The sequence below is a fragment of the Malus sylvestris genome, chromosome 2 (genome assembly GCF_916048215.2).
Source record: "Malus sylvestris chromosome 2, drMalSylv7.2, whole genome shotgun sequence".
Taxonomy (NCBI): Eukaryota; Viridiplantae; Streptophyta; class Magnoliopsida; order Rosales; family Rosaceae; genus Malus; species Malus sylvestris.
In genome coordinates, this window is record NC_062261.1 from 25,788,073 (window position 1) to 25,811,021 (window position 22,949).

Here is a 22,949-nt window from a genome sequence, read left to right on the forward strand (position 1 = left end):
TGGGGTTGTAGGTGGTGCGGTAAGCACGGGGGATTATTTGATCGGTTTCACCATCGCTCTGCGTGATGAAACTGAGCAACTCGGAATTGGATTCCATCTAGATCCATTTTATGAGAATTCTAAGATTCTTACATTTTAATCAATTTATTATGTATCGTGTAGTTAGAAATTATTTAATTTTTTTATTTAAAATTAAACACAAACATTATCTGACAAAAACTGATCATATGATGTACGATGAACGCCTAGGATGTGGAGATCCCTAAGATCCCTACAAAATGGATCTGGAGAGGATAGCAACTCCACCCTAAGCACTTCCACCCTTAAAGCCCCCTCGACAAAAGGTAATTCAATCATTTCAAGCGACCACTTAGTATTACGGTCTAGTAATATTTATCTTCAATTGTAAGCGAGAGGTCTTAAGTGCGATTCTCGCCAAAGACGAATTTGAACCCATTATTGCATGCCCTTATGTGGCTTAACCTACTCTCACACCCCTTTAGTGTAGATAATATCATTAGTTTTTGCCACTTAGTACTGCGGTCAAATGGTATTCATCTTCACTTGTAAGTGAGAGGTCTTAAATTCGATTCTCGCCAAAGACGAATTTGAACCACATTATTGCTAGCCCATTGTGAGACTAAGCCCACCCCCCTCCATTTTAGTATAGAAAATATTGTTTGTTCCAAAAAAAAAATCCCTCTAAGTGAACAATAACTGCCTTTAATGAATAGTAACTGTTCAAGTGCATTTCCACCCCTAAACTAAATAACTCAGGCAATTCGTATTAAAATATTATTAATTATTTTTTTTAAATAATTTTTTTTAATTTCGGATAAAATTTTAACCAATCTCGTTACATCACGTGTCATTATCCGAAAGAACAATTTTTATGGATAGATTTTTAATGAATTTCGTAGCCATGTGTCATGGTTGTGTAAGAATTTTGTGGATAGATTTCCAATAAGATGAAACAAGGTGAAGAAACTTAAATCAAGCTTGTGGTGGAAGAAAAAAGCTCTTAGCTTATTTGGTGTTTTTTTTAAAGTTTATCTGACGTGTTTTTGTAATTTTATTTGGTGTAATTTTCTAAGTTTATTTGGTGTGCTTTTGTAATTTATTTAGTTTTTTTTTTAAGTTTATTCGGAGTGTGTTTATAATTTTATTTGGTAAAGTAAATAAATACGAAAAAATATGAAATTACATAAAGTATCAAATTAAATAAAGTACTAAATTAAATAAAGTACTAAATTGAATAAAGTATTAGATTAAATAAATACCAAATTATATAAGTACGAAATTACCACCCAAAGTGAAGGGAAAATTATGGGATCCGATTTTATAACAAATTCCCTAGTAATCACCATAACATTTTGTTGTGCTAGGACCCCCTCCACTTGTTCCATTGTCTCTTGCATGCCTCTTTAGCACGTCCGTTGTTTTCAATGTCCAAACTATTTAGAATTTGGAGACATTCTTTCTAGAGGTTTGTTCATAATTTCACAATCTTGTTAAGCCATCCTTTCTTCTCTAAGCATCCCCTTTCTTGCCTAAGTAGCTCTCTTTGTCTCTCAGTAACCACATCACGTCTCTCAATAGTCGTTTCGCGTCTCTTAATAGCCGCAACTCTAACATGTTCTCTAGCCACATCCCACACCAAGTTCAGTTCACTTTTACGAGCAAGTTCTTCCACATGTTTTGTACAATCACTCCTGGAAGACCTCCCTTTTTTTCTTTGCAACATTGTTACCTTGAGGCCTGAGTGAACAATAAGTCGGTTATGACATTCATGACACTTCAGGCACTTCAAATGTGTTGCCTTCCTAAAATGCAAGTCTACTTCTAGCAGAGAGTGTAGAGGGATGTCATTCATGACAACTTCTGGACTGGCTAGCACAATCCTGAAATTGGGATACTCTTTGACAACATTCCTGCTAGTTGAATAATTTGTTTTTGTATTTTGCATTGTAGGAATCTTGTGCTTGAAGTGTCTATAAAATGTGGGTGAAGACAATATTATAATCAAACTAATAATGTCAATTTGGGTTGGGTGTAATACAAATAAATAAATAAAGTATTGCCGCCCGATCCACTAAATTTTCACCACTTCGAAGATTAGAAGTAGATTGAGCAAGGGCGTCTCTGCAATAAGTAAGCGATTGGTTAAGTGTTTTCCAACGACATTGAAGAGATTGATCTATTCTTATGGGGCCAAGCTTCCCAGAAAACAAGGTATGAACCGTCTTCCAAAGTTCTCGCAAGTGCATCTCATTAGCCGTAATCAGGTCATGAGTGGCTTGAACCCAACATTCCCACAACATAACATCTTCAATGGCCGACCAATTCGAACATGCTTCATTAGCCACTTTTTTGTAAACAAAAGTGTATGAAAACTTTGAGAGAAAGATTAGTCGAAAGTTTTGAAAATATTGAAATGTGGTGTAAGGTGAAAGATAATAGTTAGGTATTTATAAATAAATATATATATATATATTATTTTTCTATATTTTTAGTAATTTTTTATTAACTTAGTTAATCTGGGCTATTGGATTACAAAAAAATTGAAATCCAACAGCCTAGATTTTGACACGGGTCCAACAGTAACATTTTTTTGCCAAAAAACCTAGACCGTTGATTGGTTCACTTGATTTCACAAAATGACTTAACATTAATGTTTGGGTGAGAAACTTTCAAATTTTAAAAAAGTTAGGCATAGTGATGAAAAAATGGATCATAAAAAGTTGGATACAAAGGAATAAAAGTGCACCGCGTAACATTACAAAATGCATATGCCATATAGTACTACGGTCTAATAATATTCCTCTTCACTTGTAAGTGAGAGGTCATCGGTTCGATTATCGCCAAAGGTAAATTTAAACCACATTATTGCTAGCCCATTGTAAGGCCAAGCGCATTCCTCTCTTTTAGACTTTAAGTGTAGCTACTAATGTTTATTAAAAAAAAAAAAAAAAAAAAAGACATTACAAAAGGCATGTGAGAAATGACTTTAAATTTAGAAGTCCCTCGCCCAAACCCTAAATAATATTTTATAGGCACTTCATTAACCAACAAAATATATAATTCTAACAGACTTTAGGGTCTTCAAGTTCGCTACAATATGCAACCAAGCTTTATAACATCCAAAGAAAAGTGATTTGTAATATGAGCTGTGATCTTTAAATTCTACCATTTTGATCGTTGGTAGTTTAATACAAGAGTAAAATAATAAAGCAGTTGAGCACTTTTCAATATCATTTCTTTTTACCACGGTTAAACAGAACAGAACAAAACAAACGAGCATGCGCTTCTACACTGTCTTGTGTTCCTGTCTTGTGTTCCCATGTCCATGCCTAGCAGGCCTTCAACTTTCCTACAATTGAATCAAAAGAATAAGACGGAAAAATGGAAAACCTCGAAAACGATTCGCTGAGCGGCACACAAATTTACACAAAACTGAGCACCATACCCTGCAAGGATATAAAAGCCTCATTCATCTTTCGTCCCATTATCGTGTCTCTTGTTCTGCCCAGCTTTGACAAGCAATGTCAAAAGAGCTTCACAAACTTGAGAAGCATCTGCTTCAGAAGGGTCGTCTGACAACGACGAATACAGGAGCTGAAAGAAAATACAATAACAGAGGCAAGAAATCTCAACATGAAAATGACTCCGGAACAATGAAAAAATTATTTTTCTTTACCGTTGTTTTCGTTAACACCAGATAGTCACATGTACGCACTCACTCCTTACATACCTTAATCACTTGACAGATCACAATCTGCATTAGCTTTCGTAAATTCACATAATATACTACACCTGATATAGTCCTCCATAAATAGTCCTCCATGCACAGATATCTTAAGCAATGCAGTAGAATGTTCCTCTCGTCTACTAAGTATTCTGTTCAGATAATATGTTGGTTAATGGCTACCGCAATCAGTTCAAAAAAGATTCTACATTCACATTAATTTTACAAGGATAGGTCACCAATAAGTAGTATGTTAGGACGAAAAAATACCCTTGAAAGATAGGAATACCACTTTGGCCACCATTAGTAGCTTTGATGAGAGCATTAGAGTTTCGAGATGAATCTCCTGCAGAGCCTCTCGCTTTTCCATCAACTACAGAGGGAGCATCTGTTGCAGTACTAGATGACTCTGTGGTCGATGAATGGTTTCCACTAGACGACATGTCATTGCTAGATGTAGTAAGGGAGGCCAAAGTTGGCCGAGACCAAAATGTCACCAATTCTTGAGCATTTCCATTGGAAACCCCTGAATCACTAGAAGAGGGTTCCACTGCAAAACAGCAGAAACATTTACCTCAATCAATCAAAGATCCATACCTTATGACAACTCAGAAAAAGAGCACCCCCAAGTAAAATATAAATTTCACTATAATAATAACTGTTAAGGAAAAATGTAAAAGCAAATACGAAAGGTACATTCGACAAGCTTATTCCAAACGTGTTGCATTATTGAATTATTCTCAGACATGACAGAAGGTTGAAAGGGTCATGGATCAACTACAATATTTGATCAAACGCCAAATTAGAACTCTGCTCTACTTCAAGTTTCAAGGAGTGACTAAGATGTAAGGAAAGGTAAAAAAGGGCGACCCCAAGCCAACACAGCTCCCCGCTTTGCGAATAAAAAAGAGCCATGCTAAGGCCTGAACATAAACACAGACTCAGCGAGTCAAGTGTCTTATCTGCATGTATTTGTACAAAATATAATTCCATATTCCAGAAGAATTATAAGAACATGGTAGTTTGCTTGATTTTCCATGATATATATTTTCAAATATTGGCATGGTGCAGCACATGTAACACTAAGAACTGTACTCACGACAAGACCAAAAGAAAAAGAAAATCCAACTAATGGAAATGTAGAGGGAAGCTATTGCAGCAAATGAACAAGTACTCCAGGTATATACAGTAATAGCACCACAGTTCATAACCAACTACCCACCTCCACCTTCTCCACTCCCACTATAGGTTGAGAAAACTTAAAGAAGGATAAACTAGAGAATATGTCGTTATGGAAGAAGCATGATTACCAGAATCATCAGTGAAACAGCGTGTGAATAATGAAGTTGTCTGAGAAAGATAAGAGGCAGCATCATTGAGAGTTGGTACTGAAGTAAACAGCTGAGGGATGACCCCGTCATTTCTTAAAGTATAATTGTGAGGCTGAAAGAAAGAGAGTTGTTAATATATTAAAGAAAATGATCAAGGACTGAAATTCTGAAGTTTTTCTCTTATGGAGCAATGCGATATAAAGAGTGCAGTTAACAGAGGACAACACCAAAAGTGGAATACACAACCAGATCCCGGCCACAAAAGCCAACCGGTTGCACTTGTGTCATCCAAAATTGTCATTTCTAAATACATAACAAGAGGGCTTAAAGAATAGAGACTCTCAACAAGCAGCAACTGGTGCCCTAGTTGCCAATAACCGAGCTTGCTGGAAACTAATATTGAACTGAGAAACAATACTATATTTTCTGCGAAAGCATGTGCGCCGAAAAAGTTGATTGAAACCTCGCAATCTAATCATCATTATCATTTTATACCTTGAGCAACACCTTAATAATCTCGAGAAAAATCCGATGCAATGCGATATCAATACTCCTTTTTTAACTACTAATTAGAAAGCAACTACATTCACCGCATAAAATTCATTAGGCACTTAATACTATATTTTCTGCAAAACCATGTGCGCCAAAATAGTTGATCGAAACCTCACAATCTAATCATCACTATCGTTTTATACCTTGAGCAACACCTTAATAATAGAAAAACCGATATCAATACTCCGTTTTTAACTACTAATTAGAAAGCAACTACATTCACCTCATAAAATTCATTACCTAAGTGGCTAAGCACAAAAAACATGCCCTAATATTTCAAAATTTAAGTTTTTGAACGTTAAGTGTTAATTAATTAATTAAATCAGCTGCAAGAGGAATCAGGTTGAATGATAGATAGGTTACCATCAATGGCGTCGTTTCGGTGGGTTTGGACTTTCCATCTTGCATTGGATACCTCAATTTCTGAAAAATTCAAGCAAAAACCATATAGATTCATGTGCCTGAAAGGAAAAGACAAGAAAAACCCCTAAATTTGAATCATATTATTGCTAGCCTATTATGAGGTTACCATCCCTTATGCTTAGTATAGATAATATTATTATTTGTTAAAAAAAATAAAATTACTTGAAGAACAGTAGTAAAAAAATTATTATATATATTCAAGTATTAAGTACTGTGGAACCATGATTTTCCACAGCCAGAGTAAGTCTGATCCGAATAATGTTATCTCAGAAGTCCGATCATGCACTTACCAGCTCCAGGCGGAGCTGTATCAGACAAAGTAGGGTGCCACCATCATTCTACTATAAGATTACACCACAAGTAATCACAACTTCTAAGATGATGCAATATCTATTTACTAAATATCATCTAGGATTCTCATCGCTTAAAACGAGGATTCTATCCTAAAAAGGTTTTTCTCCCAAGGTATAAATACACCCACCTAAGGTTCATCTATGGTAACGCAATACATACACTTCAATTCTCTTGCTCAATGCTTGAATCTAAAATCATTCACTAGCTTGACCGTTAAAGAGCCTTTGGCCGACACCTCCCCTTAATCTAAGGCTTGCTATGTTGTTTTACTGTTTTGTATGTTGCTCAGGTTTACTCGGATATGTGCTCAACCCCCACTCATGGAGGTGCGCGAATTTGGTTCTAACAATGGTGCTTTCATTGAGAGAGAACCCATATTCCTCGACCAGATCAGTTTATCGGTTCGGATGTCAGAAAGCTCAGTGAACAATGTTAACCCAACCATCTTCCCAAACGATACCCACCAGGGGCACAATGGTGTCGCTGCATGGACGAGATGTGGGAAGACGTCATGAATATTTGTTTGTCTTTAGAAGGCGTTCTGCAGAGCCCACTAGCTAAAAAACCCACCTAACTAGCCGATATACATGAAAGATCTAAAAGAAGTTGTTTCTTGCTTCAAAGAACTGGCTACCCAAACAAAGGAAGTGATTGATTTGACGTCAGGAGGGTCATCCTAGCGTTCCATCCAAAAAAAAAAACAAAGTAGAAAATCTAGGAGGTTTCTGGGGCTCCATCCAGTCTAACCTCCATAACTAACGGTGTCATCCAGGATTAACTGCATATATAGGGAACAATAATACCTGGGAAACACCAGGAGAGAAGGGAAGGCTGCTTGCAAGAAACTAAAGCTGGTGGCCAACATCAACAAGCCGCTGGCTATCGACTCCTACATCTTGATGTTTTCTAATTGAGATTTGGAAGACGTCCACTCACCTGATAACGATGCCCTCGTCGCCAAGGTCTAGATTTCAAACGCCTTAGTAAGCCGCGTCCTAGTTGACAACAGCTCAAGAGTTAGCATCCTCTTCAAAGATGCCACAGAAAAAATGAGGATTCTTGATAGTATCAACAAAGGGAAGACAACCTTCACACCTCCAACAAGGCACTATTGTGCTAATTAGGAACTGTAAAGCTGGCTGTCCAGGCCGAGCCCTACAACAACCTTGCAACCTTCCATATGATGGATTGCCTAACCCCTCACAACGCCATTGTTGGCCGGAACTGGTTACACAAGATGAAGGTCATCTTTTCCAACTACTACCATTTACTCTGTTATCTGAGGCTCGCTGAAGTAAAAGAGATAAAAGGGAACCAGTGGCGGTGTGTTGTTGCGCTGTCGAAAGCATGAATATGATTAGAAAAGAAGAATGAAGCTCTAGCACACGTGTGGACAAATTAACATAACAATCACAGTCAAGAGGTTAACATGCGAGCTACAAAGAATTCGACTTGGATCTTGACCCCTAAGATGACATTACTCCAAAGTTAAAGGTGGACAAAGATGCAGTCTGCATCAGTCTCGACCCAGAAAACCAAAACGAAAGGCCTGGATCGACTCAAAACTAACCGATCGTGAAAATGAGCTGTTTACCGACTTCCTGCAAGCTAATAGAGACGTGTTCATACGTTCAGCAGAAGACATACCCTGAATCAATCCCTATGTAGTCTGTCACCGTTTCCACCTCGACCCAGTTGCCAAACCAATTATCTAGCCTAAACGAAACCACAATATAGAACGTAGTAAGATCATAGAGGCATAAATAGACAAACTTATGAACGCTTGACTTATCATTGAAGTCAACCATCCAGATTGGCTAGCGAATGTTGTGCTAGTACAAAAAAAGAATAATGAAAAGTGAAGAGTGTGCGTGGATTTCACAGACCTGAATAAAGCTTGCCCAAAAGACTCGTATGCTCTTCTACGAATTAACCTTCTAGTGGATTCAACAACGGGGCACGAACTATTAAGCTTTATGGATGCTTACTCCGGCTATAATCAGATAAGGATGTACGAGCCAGACATGGAAGCAACATCTTTTGTCATTGATTGAGGTACCTACTGTTACAAGGTCATGCCCTTCAGACTCAAGAAAGCAGATGCAACATACTAGTGACTTGTTAACCAAATTTTCAAGGAAAAGATCAGAGACATGGTGCAAGTTTATGCAAATGATATGGTTGTCAAGAGCAAAGAAAAGAAGGACCACATAACGCCCCTCCAAGAATCGTTTGACTTGCTCCAAAAGTACACATGAAGTTGAATATGGAAAAATGCACCTTCAGAGTAGCATCGGGAAAATTCTTGGGATACATAGTGACTAAGCGAGGAATCGAAACTAACCCAGATCAGATCAAGGCCATCATAGAGAGGAGGTCACCCCGAACCATGAAGGAAATATAAAGTTTGATCGGATGAGTGACAACCCTTAATAGATTCTTTTCAAGGCCTATCAACAAGTGCAAACCATTCTTTACAGCATCAAGAAAAGTAAGGGCCTTCTATGGGCAAATGAGTGTGAAGAAGCCTTCGTAAAACTCAAAGAGTACCTCTCCAAACCCCCGTTGTTATCCAAACCTATGGACGGGGAAGGCATGTACTCATACATAGTTGTATCTGACTGCGCAGTAAGTGCAGCTTTGATCCGAGAAGACTCAAGGGAGCAGAAACTGGTATACTACATATCAAAAGCTTTTCTCGAACCAGAGACAAGATATCAGAAGATGGAAAAACTTATCTTAGCGCTAGTAACAACAGCTAGGAAGCTTCGACCATATTTCCAATCATTTAGAGTGGTCTGAATGATACAGTACCTGCTCAGGTCCATCCTGCATAACCTTGACGCTTCATCTAGAGTCACGAAGTGGACTATTGAACTAGGGCAGCACAAAATAATCTATTGTCCCAAGACATCAATAAAAGCCCAAGCCTTAGCAGACTTCGTGGTAGAATTCACTTTTGCACCGCAAAGTACCATAGAGGCAACAAGTTCTCAAAGCCCCCAGAAAACCCTCGCATCTGGAAACTCTATGTGGACGAGTCGTCCAAAATTAACGGAGCAAGTACAGGAATGGTGATGCAAACACCGAATATATCTATGCTAAAAAAGCTCTAAAATTAGGATTCAAAGCAAGCAACAATGAAGCAGAGTACGAAGCCCTCCTAGCTAGACTCAAAGTCGTAAAGGAACTCCAGATAAAAACATTGTTATTCATTGTGACTCGATGCTCATAGTTAATTAGGTTATGGGAACTATGTCGTTCATTACCCTACCATGAGACTCTACCTAAACAAGGCTAAGACACTTCTCAAGAAGTCGAGAAGTATGAGATCATGAAAATACCCAGATGAGAGAACAATCATGCCAACGCATTCGCAGGTTTTATCGTCTTCGTGTTGACTCACATGTTGATTATGACACACCCTAACCTGGAATGTCCACCTAGACACTAGAATCACGATGTGTTGGCCGACACCTGGAAGGCGACGAAGCCATAAAGTGTAATGATGTGAAAAATGTGAATAAATTAAAACCTAAAAGTGAATAATCTAAAGTGCGCATATGAGCGGAATTGAATTCATATCACACAAGTAATGTCAGAGCATAGATAAATTGCAGTAAAAGAAGAGTAAAGATATTTACACCGAAATGAGAAGTCTCTTACATAACAATTTTTACCAACAATCCTCGTCGTCACAAAACATCTGCCACTAAAATCTTGGAGGGGCAAAAAACAAGGGTGAGTGGGTCTGAAAATAAAGTTTTGTAAAACCTTTTCGAAAAGTGTAACCCCTCGCTGTAAAACAAGTATATGGTTTCCAAAAAATATTATAATAATAGTATGTAGTAGGTACCCTGTAGCAGAAGTGAGTCAAGATGTAGGGTACGACAATAAAGTATCACAACATTAAATCTCAAACCGTTTTTATAAGAATTCAATGCTCATTAATTTATGTAGGCACACAAGTCCATTGCAGAGATATTCAAACAATGGAACAAGCTGGGTGTAGGTTTTACATTCGAGTACTACATCACGTGAGTTACGCTAGTCACATCACATATGAGTCCAAAACATCACACAAAAGGACAGGCTGACACCTAACTCTAGATCTAAAGCGAATGTAAACGATGCATGTGAACTACATGTGAAGCTGGTTCTTGGCCCAAGACAGTACAAATAACTAAGTGACACCGTGCAAACATGTAATAATGAGCAGGTAAAGCACAAGGATGTCATGCCACAAGTTTATGCTCATAAATAATATTAAAAACATAAAGTGTATGAAAATTCTATTTGTAAAGCTATACATGGCATGTCACATCATAGTATATAAAAACAGTTGTTGGGAAAATCACATATACATATACATATATATATATATATATATATAAAGACCCACTCACATAACCAAAGCGTGCACGCCCTTGGTGAACCTTGTCGTTTGTCGATCCAAATAAGCTTGTACCTATACCAAGTCACTTTGACTTTAGCAAAGTACTTAAACATAAATCATACCCAAAATGGACATATTAACTATAATCTGTCCAAATTTCATATTTTACAGAATTTCTCCTAAAACTAGAGGTAACTGCAAAAATTCCCCTAACTTCTTTGAATTACCAAACAGCCCTAAAGTTTCAACAATTCTTGCAGTTTGGTCCCTGTTGTAAAAACAGTACAGCAACATCATTTTTTTTTCTAAAATTTCCCACCAAACAAGCATACGATATGAATTTGAAGTGGGAAACAATGGGAATAGAAGCATACCAAAATTAAAGCCCTAGGTGGCTAGGAAAGTCGAATTTCGTCGGATTCTCACGGACTTGAAAAGGATTTTCATTGGAAATTTCTAAAGTAACACAACATAGTCATTTCTCAACTATTTTTCACACAAGAGGTATCAAAATGAAGCTTAGGACAAGGAGAACGTTTCTATACCTCTATGGGAACCAAAAGTTGGGCGAAGGTGAACAGAAAATGGCCAAGGGCTCTCGACCATACTTGAGTTTCGCCCCAACTTAGAAGATTCGAACATGCAATACTCGAACTTAGTACTCTGGACCTCAGGAAGGAATTTTTAATTTCAAACTCGACCAAATCAACGTGATTTGGTCGGGTTCCACCCAAGGACCTACGAAACTCGTCGGAAAGATGGTGGTTAGTTAAACACACTTCTAAACGCACAGAAACTTGCATGCAAGCTTTTAAAACGCACTAGAAAAGTCCATAAATTAAGTTTTAGAGGGGGGAGGTTCACCTTATTGAGATGAAGGACTTCGGTTCACTGGGTTTCGATCTTAGAATTTCTTCATTTTCTCTAGATTTCTTGTTTTTTCGAGTATAGGGTCGAGTTCTAGAAGCTTAGGTGATTTTTCATTGAGTTTGGGTTGTGTTTGGAGGTGGTATGGTGGCTGCCTGGGTTGAGCCAAGAGGGAGAAGATAAGTTGCAGAGGGAGTTACGGGAGAAAGTTTGAAAGGTGAGGAAAAGTTGAATGGGTAAAGAGAGAGAGGGAGATATGTGAATGAGTGAAAAAGGTGAAAAGAGTGAGAAAGAGAAAGGGGGGAATGACTGAAAATGGGAAAAAAAAAGGTGAGGCGTGGAAGAGAATCGGTTGACATGGGGAGAAGAAACAAGATAAAATTGGGGGGATGAGACATGAGAGAGGAAGTGAGAGAGATTTAACAAAAAGTAATGGTGGTGTCTGATGGAGTAGGAAAGTAGGGTGAAACCCAAACAAAATAATATTAAATCTTCCACTTGCCTGTAATGAAGCCAATAAGTTCTCATGCAACTCACCCATGTACGAAACCCACCACTAGAATTTCATTCCAGTTATTGGGGCATAAGCGGTTACCCAACCATGCCGCATAGCACGCAGCTAGATCATCCAGTGAAGTGTTACTGCAATTTCCAAAATTACTGGTATCATTGAGAAGTGTAGGAACAATAGTCGGAAAGAGACAACATCTCAATTGTCAGAACTTAATCACCTTAACATCTCAAGTGAAACAAATTTCTTTCCTGGTCAACTTGTAAGGAATAAGGCTAAGGTGGAGTAAGTTAGCACAGAATGTCAATGGTAATCGACGAGACCAAGGATACCTCATATTTCGCAAAATCGTGTAATAGTTCTAATTTTTCTTCAACTACAACATTTTTGGGGATTGACAAGAATGTCGTTTGCTGAGCTTACGTCTCCAAAAAGAAATATGATCTAAACAAAACTGGCATTTAAGGAATTTAGTTAAAGCTGATTTGCTTGAAATTGCTAGGATCAAATCATCAGTGTCTAGAAAGTTTGACTTCATTATTGGAGTAAACAAGTTCTCAATATGGTTATTATGAATCTTTCGGGACATGGACAGAATGCAGGGTTCGTCAGGTTCATAAATGATATTGGAGCATTTGCCAACCTGCATGACATCACGAGGAACTCATAATGAACATGTCGAGTCCTGAACGCAGTCTTAGGAACATCATCATTTCTGATTTTCAGCTGATCGCAACCAAACTTCAGATCAATCTCGAAGAAAGCTCGGGCTCCATAGAGTTGGTCAGAGAGATCTTCAATTCAAGACATGGATTAATGATTTTTAATCGTCACCCAATTGAATTGCTAGTAAACAATGTACAATCTTAAGGTTCGGTCTTTGCTCTTCAAGAATAGAAGCAGAGGTCTTTACGATGAAGGTTCAAGGAAAATAGGTGTTATATTTGAACATAGATCAATGGTGCCTCACACATCTCACTTTAGTGGTATCATAGGTAGATATTTAGGAATGACGTCAGGAATTCAGTTTAATCTGGTTCACAATTTCAAGCTGTACCAGATTGTCGTCTTCCTCTACAACATGTGCTAATAAGCCTTCAAAACCTTTCTCAATAAATGTTCTGCCTTTACAGCAGGGATTAATTTGTTCTTCAATTTCTGAGGTTTGCTAGTAGGGCTGATAATAGGGATGGTAGGTTGTCAAAAAATGATTACTTTCGATCAATGCTCTACCAAAGGAATAATAATAATGTAGTTGATCCATCTCTTGGATTACATGGAAATCCATGAAATCCAACGAAATAAGATTAATTGGCATTATTGGATTGGTAATGAAAACAGTGCAATCATTGCACTCATGCAGGACATAATAGACTTGCCTAGTGGCATTGGAATTCTCGAGACATACCCAACTAAGGTACCATGTGATTGAAGTATTTGAACAAACATGAATAAAATGACTAATTAGTGGTTAATGTCGTTGTCATTACTATGGGTTTACTATTCTCCTACAAGGCTTGCCCCCAAGTTTCCACGATTTTAATTTCTTCGGCTAAGGTAGTCACTGTTAATCAATCTATTAGTCGTGCCACTAATTAACGCATTTATAATATTTTGATATTGTTCATTACCCTGAAATTGTGAACATGCGTTCTAGCACAAAGGTATCATTCCCAGATATTAGCATTTGTTCGGTATCAGAAATCATACCGCCTGAATATTGGTTTATAGTTCCGAGGTATCAAACAACATCATCAATAAGTAGCGCTACCGTAGGCTGATTACCAGTTAGAGCTCACTCAGCTGAGTTGATTGTATATAAAAGCTAATCGGTAATCAGCTGAGCGATAGATTGTGAGTCATGTTAACGCGTTACGTTTAAAATTGTCAAATTAAAAGACAAAGTAGAATTAAAACATAAAATGATTAGGGATGAGGTATTCTTTTTTCATTTCTTGCTTTTATAAATTGCAGAAGAATTCATAAACTTCATGCCATAGCCAATGGATTTGGACACAAATTCCTTTTCTCCATAGCCAAAAAAAAGAAAAAAACATAAAAACAGAGTTTAAGGAAAAAAGCATCACTAATCTTCATTATACTTCGAACAACCCCATTTCATTGAAATGACCAAATTAACTTAAATTCAAACAACCCCATTTCATTAACCAAATTCTAACAGCGTATCATATTTCTGTATCCGTAGTGTCCCGTTCAACATGCACAACACTCCTAGCATTTTGAGACAATTCACACCACTAGAGGCTGCGAAGGAGAATGCCTTCAAACGTGATCCCAGGTCCAAATGCCAAGGCAAGTCTACATTCCTCTTCCCTCCCCCCCTTTTTCTTCAACTTCAACTCCTCCCTCATATTTTCCATCACATAAAAAATGGTGTTGCTGCTCACATTCCCATAGTCCGTCAATGCCCTCCTGCTGCTCTCAAGCTTATCACTGCTCCGCTTTAGCGTGCTCTCCAGCTTGTTCAGAATTGCCGGTCCGCCCGGGTGCACTGCCCAAAACAGCTCATTGAAGTCCCTCAGCTCCGCATTGGCCGCCACAACCAGCTTCTTGCAAAACACCTCTATGTTTTCGTCGATTTTCTGAGGCAGGTCCCTCCCAAGCTTGAAGTTAATACCTTCCTCGAACAGCCTGCCGTCGATCACATTGTGTGTCTCCGGGAGGAACTGCTGGACGGCATAGTTGAGCTCCATGAAAGGAGACTCTTGCCCTGCTATTGGGTTGCTACCAATGATCACAGCTGCAGCCCCGTCCCCGAATAGCGCTGCCCCTACAAGGTCGTAAGGGCACGCCTTGTTGGGGGGCCAGGAACCAAGGATTGTGGTCTCGGAAGTGGTTAGCAAGACGCGACTTCCTGGGTAGTTTTCAGCTATGTCTTTGGAAATGCGGAGGCCAGTGACACCACCGTAAAATCCTAGGAAGTAGAGCATGACGCGGCCAACGTCGGTCCTTAGGCCGAGCTTGCTTGAGAGTTATAGGTTGCCGCCAGGTAGTCTGATTTCACTTGAGGATACGTAGACAATGTGAATGATATCTTCAACAGGCCTTCCCCATTCCTTGATGCAAGCAAGGCTGGCTTCCAAAGCCATCTCAACCACCGCAGGGTTTGCTATTTTGAGGCGCTGTTTGATGGTGGCTGTGCCCTCTGTTGCTAGCTCAGGGTATTTGTCTAGGATTTCCTTGGACATCACTGTGTATCCAGTCTTCAAAGTAGTGGTTTTGCCTTAAAAAACAGATAAATACATAATCACATAACGCTTCTAATCTGTACATATTATGTATACCACATTTATTTAACCATATCTCTGGCAGAGGTGCAAAATGAAGCCATCAATGAAATTGATAAATATGGTACAAATAGTTCTATGATTTAGTCAAAAAAGTAATTTAGACACAAGCAAGTACAGAAAGAAACTTAAAACATATATAACATAAGGAAGTTTGCTTACACAGGAGCTCCAGTTTTTCCTTGATGGGGACGTCTTCACATTTCATGTCACGAATGTAGCCCTCGACCAAGCAATCCTATGGGATGCGTTGGCTCGGGAAAGCCTTGCCCAATGCAAGGACAGTTGCCTTCCCCGGTGTAGGAGCATACCTAGTTGGGGCATGGTGTTGCTCGGAAGAACCATTAGTACCCTTTCTCTTGACTTTCGATATCTTTTACGAGGATGAGGAGGCTCAGAAAAGGAAGCTTTGTGAGTTTGGGGAGAGCTCAAAGGCAATGTGCATATAAGAGGGGAGATTTTGGTGGGTGTTGGACAAGAGTTGGTTTCAAAGGGAGAGTCGCATGAAAAGAAAGAGATGTCTATTTTATTGTGGTTTGGTGATTTTATCTGTGACTGTTCCAAGGGGGGAACAGAACAATCTTTTACTCTTCTTTTGTTTGGTAAAAGGGTGAAACAATACAATTAGTAAAGAGCATTTTGTCCTTTTTGTTTTTGTTTTTTGCCATCCAGGCATTGGCTAGCTGTTAAGGATTGGGTACCTTCTTGTTAGAGCCTTGACAATCAAAATAGAATGATCTGAAAAAAGCATTTTCGTGTGCCCCTGACAAGTGAGAAATTCTTCAGTCCCTAACACGGTTAGCCGTATTCTGAAACACGAAAAAAATCATTGGCTTATCAAATTATCTATCCAGCCAGACACTCATACATTAGCACCAAACACAAGGGGGTGGGATTGTGTGTGCGATTAAATGGTGAACTTGCCCAATCGTCCAACTGCACACACGAATAAGAACTTATAATAAGGTAATGCAAAGTTGAAATATATTAACCACCTGTAACAAAGATAGGATTAAGAGTTTCTCCTGACAAACGTAAGGTGGCGGATTATAGAGATTTTACAAAGTAATGCAACACCAAGAATATTGGGTCTTACAGCCTGCTTTCTGGTTAGTAAAGCAAGGGCATGCTTCACCCTCTCAATCTGTGTGATTTCACTCCACAATTCTTGGCCATGTCCATTTTGTATGCACTGCACTTTCCGTTGAGGGGCCAACTGTTTGTGGGTTTTTATTTTCAAGCAGGTGCAGTTCTAACTGGGCATGAGTTTTGTTCAATGCAATTTGGAGTGTGGATGGACGGTATATGTCTATGTGAGCTGATGGTTGAGACGGGGGGTCTGGATGAAATTGAGAAAGAATGGTTAGCTGAATGCTGAGAAGATGTTTTAGGACGAGGGTGGTAACAAGTGTATTTACAAGTTTGTGACATGATCGAGATGATCTTAAAAACCCACCAGTTAGCAGTAACAAAAATGTTCCACCTAAACACACAATGAAAACGAAGGAAAGTTGGATTCTGCATGTCAAGTTATTGTTGCTTCTACATACCGTGTCGACAACAGCCAATATGAAGAAACTAAACAATCACTAATTAGGAGATTATGTCTCAGACATATTATTGCTGAGAGGCTTATTCACCAGCTGTCAACGGCCTGGCGGTAAATTTTTTGTAGGGGAATGCGATCAACAATTTCAATTTTTACAAAAAAAGCTTCCTTCAATGACTGAGTTTTGTTCAATGTCGACAACGAAGTGTAATCCTGACAAAGAGAGATGTCGTTGATACAGCGAGAAAGAAAGAAAGCAATTGTTTAAAAGAAGGGCTTCAAATTAGGTGCATAGGTTCTCTGGAAGGTGAAAGTTAAAGAGGAAAGGATTCGAATCGGTAGGGGAGCATAAAGGATTTAGGATAGAGATACTAGAAATTCATTTTCTAGTTACTGGAAACTTAGATGAAGTTAAACTCTGACAAAACAATAATTCTTGAGATTTAAATTTCTCAGAAAATGAACAGGCTCTAAAATCAGTGAGTTGCAAACCTTGTTAGTTAGGATGCTTCATCCTTGGGAGCTCAAAGGAGAGAAATCCATTAAGTTTAAATGATTAAGCAATCTATTACAGGATTTTATAAGTTTCCAAAAGATGGAAGATGAAATAAACATTTAGTATAGACATTGGTGGAAGAAGTAGTTCCGGGAAAGGAATAGTAATTACCAGAATCTTCGAGCCACTCAGAACGATGGGCTTGATAAGCAGTTTAACTCGTGTACCATGCCAAGAACACAACTTTCGATGCGAAGGAATTTTTCTGGAAACTCCACAAGACTATACAACCATGTGATGGCCCATTCCATATATTGAGAACAATAACATTCATTCTGTTCAGCATGCTCCTCTGCACAACAAAAGAATAGGGTGAATTCATAGAATATGAAACATTAAGTATGGACTGCATATGGGTACTAAACTCTAAACTTATACAGGACACTAGTGCATGATATGAGGATGCATAGAGACCACCAAACGTTTGAGATCCTTGGATATTTGTTTTTTGAAGGCATTACACGCACATACACCAAGCTTAAATCTGCCTAAAGGGTCAAGATACAAAGCCCTGAATTCGGAAAATTACATTCCATGCATGATAGAGTATTCTGGTGTTCTTTTGGGCTCAGTCTAACTTTAATGGGTAATAAGTACAATGGACTTACAGTTGAGGTCTCGACCTCTGGGATTTGTCTAGCGACTGCTCTCCTGGCATCCCTTTAGATAGAAACTCAGCTTCCACTGATTGTCCTGCAATCTCTAGTGCAGATTTTAAGGATCCTAAGCAGGGAAATTGCTGATAGCCTGCATTCTCAACCAGTTCATAGTACAAGCCAAATGCTTCTGAAGGTTTATTGATATTACAAAGCCCTTCGATGACTTGGTTGAAAATATCAATACTGACACTTTGATGCTTCTGCAGACTGAATTGCAACATTTTGCATGCGTCTAACAGCTTTCTTCTCTGGCAAAGAAAATGAACCACTTCTTCCATTTTAATTGAGTATCCATTCTCATGGAGCATCCCTACAATCTCAAATGCTTTGTCACGCAACCCACTGCTGAAAAGTAGCCTTACAAGATGTGTTGAGAGATTAATATTTTGTCTAATTTTTCTCTCCAGCATTAAAATAACACAATTGGCAGATTCAAGGGCACAATTCTTTTCTAAAAGTTCTGCAAGTATACAATGGAATGTACACGTTTTTGGGAGATGAGAGCTTTTCAGCATCTTCTCTAGCGTCTGTTGAGCAAGAAGGGCCTTACCCTTCTGCAAGAGACCACCAATCAAGGATTCATAAATTTCGACATCAGGCACAAAATCCCTTCTAAGCATCCAGACTAGGAGTTCATACCCGGTTTCAAATGTACCTTCCTTACAATGGCCCATGATCAAAGTCTTATAGGACACAGGGTCTTGCGTTCCTCTTCTCATTAGCTGCCTAAACACTGCCTCGGCCTTTTTAATTTTCCCCTTACTACACAAATACTCAAAAATAGGGTTATAAGAGGCAACAAGAGGCTTACAACCGTCATCACTTAACAGTATTTCTTTCTTTGATAGCTCATCGAACAACTCCTCTGCTCTACTGTAATCCCCTCGTTGACACAAACTGCGTATCAAAACACTGTATGTAGCTGAATCTGGTGGGACCTTTAGCTCTGACATCTTTGCAAAAACCTTCAATGCTTCATCCAAGTTTCCTGCATTGCAATGCGAATGCATCAGTGTGTTAAACGTACAAGTATCAGGAGTAAATTCTCCACCGCTCATCGTTCCTTCCAAAATGTCTTTTATCTTATCTAGCTTATGCGCTTCACAAAGCCCCTTCATTAGAGTATTGTAGGTAATTCCATTTGGTTTCAACCCTTGGCTAGTCATCTCCTCCAAAACACACAAAGCCTCATCAATCTCTTGTTTCATACAATAACCTCTAATCAAGGTCGTATAAGTAACAATATTTGGATTCAAATCTGCACTTCTCTTACTCATGCCCTTCACCACATTATGGGCAATACCAACCTTCCCTGCTCTACACAACCCATCAACAAGAGTATTATAGGTAATGACATCCGGATCACATTTGAAACGCGACATTTCTTTGAAAAAGCGAAAACCTTCATCAACCATGGAGTTCATACAAAACCCTCTAATCAAAGTATTAAACGTACAAGTATCTGGTGTAGCTCCATACATACTAACCATTTCATCATACACATTCTTGGCCATATTGGTCCGCCCCTTTCTAAGCAAAATCGACAGCAGACTATTGAACGAAACAACAGAAGGCGAAACACCAATCGACTTCATTGTACTAAAAAGCTTTATAGATTCTTGGAACAGCCCAGCTCGACCGTAGTTCCTTATCAAGCTATTAAAGAACCGGTCCTCGAGCTTAACTGCCCCATTAGACTTCTTTTCAATCGAAAACAAGAAATTTCGAGCAGCATTGAGATTTCGATTGCGACCCAAGATTTCAAGCATCAAGGAGTAGGATTGGTCATTGTGAGAGAAACCCATTACCTCCGCCCACTTGAAAAATTGAAGGGCTTTGCTGGGGGCTTTGATAAGGTGGAGAGTTTGGTGCACTGTCGTTTTGGAGAGAGAGGAAGCGATTGTAGAGAGAGAAGATTCGAGCTCAGTTGACCACGGCATGGAGTCGATAAGCTTGGCCATGTCCTTAGCCCTTTTGGTTTTGGGGGTTGACAATTTGGGTCGTTGGGTATTGTTCTGCAGTTGTTCATCGTCTTTGTGGTTCTGGGTTTTCTGAGAGGAACGGCACCTGGGTTTTGCAGAAAGATGTTAAGTTTGTGTTTGGCTGGTGAGAAAATCGGGAAAGAAAATAAAGTAGAAGTTTTGAGATGACGTACCTGAGAAGAGAAGCTGGCTGAGAGTTGAGGGTAGGGCTGGAGAATTGCTGTCTAAGGAGTGCCAATGCTCGTCTCTGAGAAATGGGATTGGCGGCCATGAATAGCTTCTGGTTTCAATTTCCTCTCTCTCCCACTCCTACTTGAACTACATGGGACCCAGGGATTCTCCGCTGTCACCAATCCCGATCTATCAGCCGTTGAGGCCGTCGGCGTCTTCTTATTCTGGCGCAAGAAAGAGAAGAAATAAAAAGGGAAGAGAGACAGAGAAGGAAGGAGAAAGGGAGAGAGAGCTGAGGGGGAATGGCAAAATCGGTGGGGGATGGGGGGATGGAAAAGGGTCTCGGGATCCGTGATTGTGACTGTTCGTTCTACATTCTACCTGTCAGTTCTATTTATATTTAATTTTAAATTTTAAATTTTGAAATAATTTTTAAACGATTATGATTATGAGATCCTAGGATCCACAAGAAAAGGATCTGGCAAGAATCTTTTTCATTCCATATCACCATATGTGACCGGTTAAAATTTCTCAAAATTCACACCCTCATTTTTACTTTTTAGAAATTCTTATTAAATTTTTATTGTTGATCTTCTTCAGTTTATTCGGTCCCAAACATTGTAAAGAGTGTGTATTAGAAATCTAGAAGTAAAAGGGGTGTGATTCATACCCCTTTTTACTTCTCACACACTCTTCTAATTTTCGGCCGTCGGATCAGATGAATTGAAGAAGATCAAATGACAAAAATTAATAAGGGGTGTAAGAAGTAAAAATAAGTGTGTGAATAGTACAACCCGAAGTAAAAATAGGTGTGTTAATAACGCTACCCTCACGTTATTTTGTGTGTTTATTACTTAAATTCGACCAATCCAACTCGACAACTCTGTACATGCTCAATTCAATTTTAAATTTGATTGGACATGTAAGATTAAGTAAACCCCATACCGAGCCCAGTCCCACCTCAACCCTAATATTTATTAATTTGGGTTGATGCATTGTCCATCCAACAACCCAAACTCAATTTAAATTCTACTTGAATTCAATCATCCACATAATATTAGTCCCACATAATATCGTATAAGTTACATATTATTGGGGCTAAAAAATGTCACGCAAGGCCCAAGAGGATTGAAGGCCTAAATGTTCTATACGGTCCATGCAATTTCATGCCAAATCCAATTTATGTGACACACTAATCAAGGTTTTATTTAATTAACATGCCACGCCAAGCACATTCCTTTAAACCCAACATTTACCAAGCTCACATGGACCCTAGACATGTGGCTTAATGGGGCTTGCTTGAGGGTTTTAGTGTGGAAGGTTACAAAGGCTCACATGGCCCATGGAATACTTTTCAATATTTGAGACTTTGGCCTACTTAGTCCAAGCCTTTAGAATGATCCCATGATGAGTAAGTAATGTGGTATTTCTTTGCGCGTTACTTCAGCCATGCATTGTCATTAGCCTAACTCCACAACAACTTATATTTCCAAAGCATTTCACTATTTCCCTCACCAAAGTATGTCACCCTTTCCTAGCACCAAAACTTGTCTTCCTGTTAACCAATCTTTGCACCAAACTGTTTCACTTTTTAGCTCAATGAAAAAGTAAGCACAACTTGGCTTTCACCATTAGGGAAATATCTAATGATTTCCTACCAAAAGTGTATTTATCATTTTTGACCTTTACATCCCTTTATCTGCTGGAAATAAGCTACTTTCAGTGCCCCATTTTGTTTGCTGGACATAATGCAACTTCAGTTCGTTGTTTTACCTGTTGGGACAAGTTGTTTCTAGCACATCCTTTTACTCAACAGAAAATAGGGATAACCATCACCTAATATAAATTGGAAACCCATATCAGAAAGAATGGAAGAGACCAATTCAATTACAGTCAGGAGAGACACACTATGCTTAATTGCAAGCAATGCGGGCGAACATCTCCCTTAACTACTGGAAATCACTCTTACCTGCTGCAAGCTTCCTGCACCAGCCACAAGCCTAGCCCTAAGTTTTCCATTCTCTTTCCTTTAATGTCTTCCTTCATTTACTGCAAGAATGCCAAATCTACAGACCAAACCTTTTCCAACATGTCTCTTCAACCTCATGCTTAGGGAAGAAGAGATTCATTTTGCCACAGGAAATCCTTTTTCCTGCTGTAGAAACCTCTTCTTGACTACTGCAAGTCTTCTAGTAAGCTAACTCCAGCTCTAAGCTTTCACCTTTCGCCACTCATCTTCTACCTTAAAAGCTTCAACCTGCCACCATGACTAGAAGCTCAACCACTATGAGATATCTCTTATGAATCCTTTTCCAAAATGACAGTCTAACTACACCATAATGAATCATACTATCTCATTCGCTAAGAGATATCATACTATCTTATAAAATTTTGGCGTGCTAACTTGAGACTAAGCTCAATTGTGCGAATAGAACAAATATGGTGGCAATGTCCAATGCATTGCTAACTTCTGCAATTAAGCGACTACGACCAAGGAAAGAACATCTCTTGGCCTAGGGTTATGCCAACCTGAAGACAAGGTTGC

At 38.9% G+C, this 22,949-nt stretch overlaps 1 protein-coding gene, 1 long non-coding RNA gene and 1 pseudogene across 10 annotated transcripts; all 3 read right to left on the reverse strand.

The window, feature by feature from the left end:
* Positions 1 to 3,107: 3,107 nt before the first annotated feature.
* On the reverse strand, positions 3,108 to 3,578 carry LOC126634492 (uncharacterized). The gene is made up of 2 exons (XR_007627357.1): positions 3,467 to 3,578; positions 3,108 to 3,370 (listed from the first exon to the last, which is right to left on the reverse strand). It is a non-coding gene; the product is annotated as an uncharacterized LOC126634492 (long non-coding RNA).
* A 10,697-nt stretch (positions 3,579 to 14,275) lies between these two features.
* LOC126634447 (type III polyketide synthase A-like) lies at positions 14,276 to 15,388 on the reverse strand (annotated as a pseudogene).
* Positions 14,276 to 20,772, reverse strand: LOC126634398 (pentatricopeptide repeat-containing protein At1g02060, chloroplastic). Of its 9 annotated transcripts, none has more exons than XR_007627335.1 (6): positions 20,407 to 20,772; positions 18,201 to 20,318; positions 17,704 to 17,884; positions 16,584 to 16,970; positions 15,650 to 16,423; positions 14,276 to 15,423 (listed from the first exon to the last, which is right to left on the reverse strand). XR_007627335.1 is itself a non-coding variant. In XM_050304930.1 (3 exons), the coding sequence occupies exons 1-3, from the start codon at positions 20,502 to 20,504 to the stop codon at positions 17,872 to 17,874; spliced, it is 2,229 nt and encodes a 742-aa protein (XP_050160887.1). In that variant the 5' UTR covers positions 20,505 to 20,772; the 3' UTR covers positions 17,553 to 17,871. The 9 variants fall into 9 exon arrangements, 1 of the variants encoding a protein (XP_050160887.1); XR_007627334.1 differs by having other exon boundaries at positions 15,650 to 16,296; positions 16,483 to 16,970; XR_007627337.1 differs by lacking the exon at positions 16,584 to 16,970 and having other exon boundaries at positions 15,650 to 16,250.
* Positions 20,773 to 22,949: the final 2,177 nt, after the last annotated feature.